The sequence below is a fragment of the Zingiber officinale genome, chromosome 6B (genome assembly GCF_018446385.1).
Source record: "Zingiber officinale cultivar Zhangliang chromosome 6B, Zo_v1.1, whole genome shotgun sequence".
In the NCBI taxonomy this organism is placed as follows: domain Eukaryota; kingdom Viridiplantae; phylum Streptophyta; class Magnoliopsida; order Zingiberales; family Zingiberaceae; genus Zingiber; species Zingiber officinale.
This window is the reverse complement of record NC_055996.1, coordinates 105,187,308-105,190,616: the sequence shown is the minus strand read 5'-3', so window position 1 is coordinate 105,190,616 and position 3,309 is coordinate 105,187,308. Positions and strand designations below refer to the sequence as shown.

The following is a 3,309-nucleotide window of genomic DNA, read 5'->3' as shown; positions in this document are numbered from 1 at the left end:
ACTTTTTCTTGCATCAAATATTGCATCAAAAATTTAATGTGATAATATTGGACCAACATATCTCACAGTAAACTTAATTCAATTTTTCATGCTCTTACAAAATATGTGAAAATTAATTTTTATTTTATTCGAAAGCATGTGACGACTCAATAATTATTGATCTCTTATATTTTTACGAATGATCAAATTGTTAATATTTTTACTAAGTCATCAAGCTAGCAAACAAACTCAACATTAGTAATATTTCATTGAATTTGTGGGCGGGGAGGGTCAAAGAGAATTATTCAACAAATTAAATTAAGATTAGGATACCGTACGTAATTATTAGAATAAATTAATTAACTAATTTTTTATTATTTTATTTATTAATTGATCAAATATGTATGGACAAATCAAATAAAGAAGTTTATTTCATTATCACTTTTATCTCATCTAGTTAATTTAACATCACAAACCAACTCCAAAAGCGAATTCCCTCAAACAACTAGAAAAACACTAGCCTGAAAGGACAGCTCCTTACACAAATCGCGATACGGATCACAAACTAACTCCAAAAGGAAATTGCCCCCAGAACAAGAAAAAGTGACGTACGTACGTAGGTTGTCGATCTAAGTTCTATGGCAAGAGTCGCACATACTGTAGATGGTTTGGAGGAAGGTGAGGACGAAGAGGATGATGGCGGCGACTACGGAGACGATCGCCCAGCGACGGCTGAAGTAGTCGTGGTTGAATGTGGCGCAGTAGCGGGTTAACCTGCGGAACTTGCCGTTGTAGTACTTGTTCAACTCCTTGATGGTCTTCTCCAGGTAGCACTGGTTGCGGTCGACAAGCGCGCCCTTGCTCAGGCTGTCGAACTGCCTCGCCACCTCCTCGTCGCTCCCTAGCCCGCTCACCAGCACGCCCTCCCGCCGCAGCAGCGCCACGTCGGCGCTGCTGTCGATCACCGAGTCCATGAACCAAGCGTAGGTCGTCAGATAGTCGCCGATTCTCGGTAAGCACTGCTCGAAGGCGATGAGGTTCCGGAGCAGAGTGTTGGTGCCGTCGTCGACGTGGATCTCCGGGATCTCCAAGCGCCCGCTGCTGATGTCGAAGCTGAGGTCGAGGAAGCTCGAGCACGCGACGCCCTGCTTCTTCTTTACTTTCAACCGTGACTCGATGAGATCCCGTGCGCAGGGGATGGCTGATGTCACCTCCGCCACCACCTGGGCGCGGAGGCCCCGCATGGTGGGCTGTTTTTTCGGGATCAAGCTGGTGTGGAAGAGGTGGAGGAGGTGGTGGCAACTGCCCTCCGGGATCTTCGTGATGCGTTTGGTGAGGGAGAATTCCTTGAAGAAGGAGAGGATGAGTTCGTCCATGGAAGGAGATTTATCGTGGCTGAGAATGATGCCGTGGAGCTCCCGGAGGAGGCTGAGTGGGATCTGGTTTTCGAGCATCAACAGGTCATGGTAGATCAGAGGTTCTGCCCATTTCCATTGTTGAATCAGTGCTCCTTCCTCCTCGGGAAAAGGCAGCTTCGATTGTTAAATTAAAACAGTCAAAATATCATGAAAACAAAAATAGATCTGATATAAGATGTTTTTTCTTAAATGTAAACTATAATAGGGCATTTTAGCACATAATTCTAATAAACTTGCCTTGTATGGTGGTAGTAATTTGTTTATTGTCGACATCATCTTCTCTTGGGCAACTTTTCCCTGTTTTTTCCTTTTCTCTTCTTCTAGCTGAAGCAGTAGCTCGAGCACGAAGCAACAGTCTAGTAGCAGCATCTCCACAAACTCATTGCTGGTCATCTCCAATTCATCTGCATACACACTTCGTACTTCTCTCTCGAGTTCCTTGATTTTGCAAATGCATTTCTCCATGGCTTGAGTCTTGTCAGGGCTTCGCTCGAGGAGCGTCTTAAGAGAGGGCCATTTGAGCCTGTTCTTAAAACTAGCAATATTAGACACGATCATCCAATGTGTCAATTTAATTTTTTTACTTTAATAATAATAATAATAATAATAATAATAAAACTACCTTCTTTTCAAAATTACAGAATTGCTATATATCATACCTATTGTCCCACGCTTTCGATAGCCCGTGGTGGTAGGGACCAACGGAGACGATCTTGGGATTGTAGGCCTCACCATATGTGTCACTGGCTCGAAAGTTATGAGGGACTTGAAAAATGGTAGCTCTCATGGCATACACATCCTTCCTCGGCGTCTTTTCTACCTTCTCCATTAGCTTGGCCATCCATTCACAGTCCAAACTTACAATCTGTACATGAAACTCCTGCTCGGCGGTAGTTATCTCGATACCCTAATTCATCACAATAGGAAGAATGTAAAAAATCGTATACCCTTAAAGAAAATATTATAATAAAACAATTGTTTAACTTAGTAAATTTCTTACCCTAAATTCACTCATTGAGGGCCTGTGATTCCAAAGAAATATAGGTAGAGAGATATTTGGTAAGAGCTAACTAGCTAGTAGTGACCTTATATAGGAATTTAAATTCATAAAGAGAGTAGTGACTTGTGCATAACTAGTTCTTTGCTTATACTGATTGAAAGTGTTATTTTCCCTTTTATTTTATTTTTTCCAAGGGAAGCTACGATAAGTAGTGCCTAGATATGCTTTACTAGTCATGCTTTAATTTAAATTTGATTCTACATTTCACGATGTCTTCTTGTATTTAGTTCCTTGCTTGAATTGTTTAAAAGTGTTTCTCTCTTTTTTATTTTAGCTTTTTAATATTTTTCCTATTCAGAAGGAAAGCATTTGTCTCTCTAAATTCCTCCCTCTCTTTTAGAACTGTAAATGCATGAGAGCTTATAGAGCTGTATGGATGAGCTGTAAATGCATAAGATTAGTTAAATAAATAAATTTAAATATATATGATCAATTTATTAATATTCGAATAATATTTTTGAATCATGTTCATCAATAAAAATTTTATTAATATTGTTGCGCCCCAGAGGAGTCCCTGTCCGAAGAAATTTCGGCAGCATCTCCCCTGTACAGCGGACAATCTGAAACTTTTCTACATCTCATATACCTCAGCCACAGGCGGCTGGAATAATAAAAATAAATAAAAACACAATCCACACAACCATCCACGCAGTTATATATAATCAAACAAGGTAGTAATACTCTGATTCGAAAACCACCCTACTCAACTACACTCGTAAAGCTCAAAACCGACGAACTCACCTCTTCTGCCGTCCAGGCAGGCATGTAGTAGAGTAAATCCAAATCATACCAAAAGTCCATCCAACGGAAAGATTCCATACAATATCCATATGTAAAGTCCAAAACAAAACT

General features: G+C 40.3%; 1 protein-coding gene across 1 annotated transcript; it reads right to left on the bottom strand.

Moving 5' to 3' along the window:
* Positions 1 to 397: 397 nt before the first annotated feature.
* On the bottom strand, positions 398 to 2,452 carry LOC121988684 (UPF0481 protein At3g47200-like). The gene is made up of 4 exons (XM_042542241.1): positions 2,398 to 2,452; positions 2,057 to 2,304; positions 1,635 to 1,920; positions 398 to 1,511 (listed from the first exon to the last, which is right to left on the bottom strand). Exons 1-4 carry the CDS (start codon positions 2,410 to 2,412, stop codon positions 609 to 611), a joined length of 1,452 nt encoding a protein of 483 aa, XP_042398175.1. The 5' UTR covers positions 2,413 to 2,452; the 3' UTR covers positions 398 to 608.
* Between the last annotated feature and the right edge of the window lie 857 nt (positions 2,453 to 3,309).

What these genes read in the sequence shown, in the direction of transcription:
- LOC121988684 (XM_042542241.1), bottom strand. An exon ending in TCGAAAGCGTGGGACAATAG is followed by an intron (nt 1,921 to 2,056) that starts GTATGATATATA and finishes TTTTAAGAACAG; the next exon opens with GCTCAAATGGCCCTCTCTTA. An exon ending in AATTACTACCACCATACAAG is followed by an intron (nt 1,512 to 1,634) that starts GCAAGTTTATTA and finishes TAACAATCGAAG; the next exon opens with CTGCCTTTTCCCGAGGAGGA.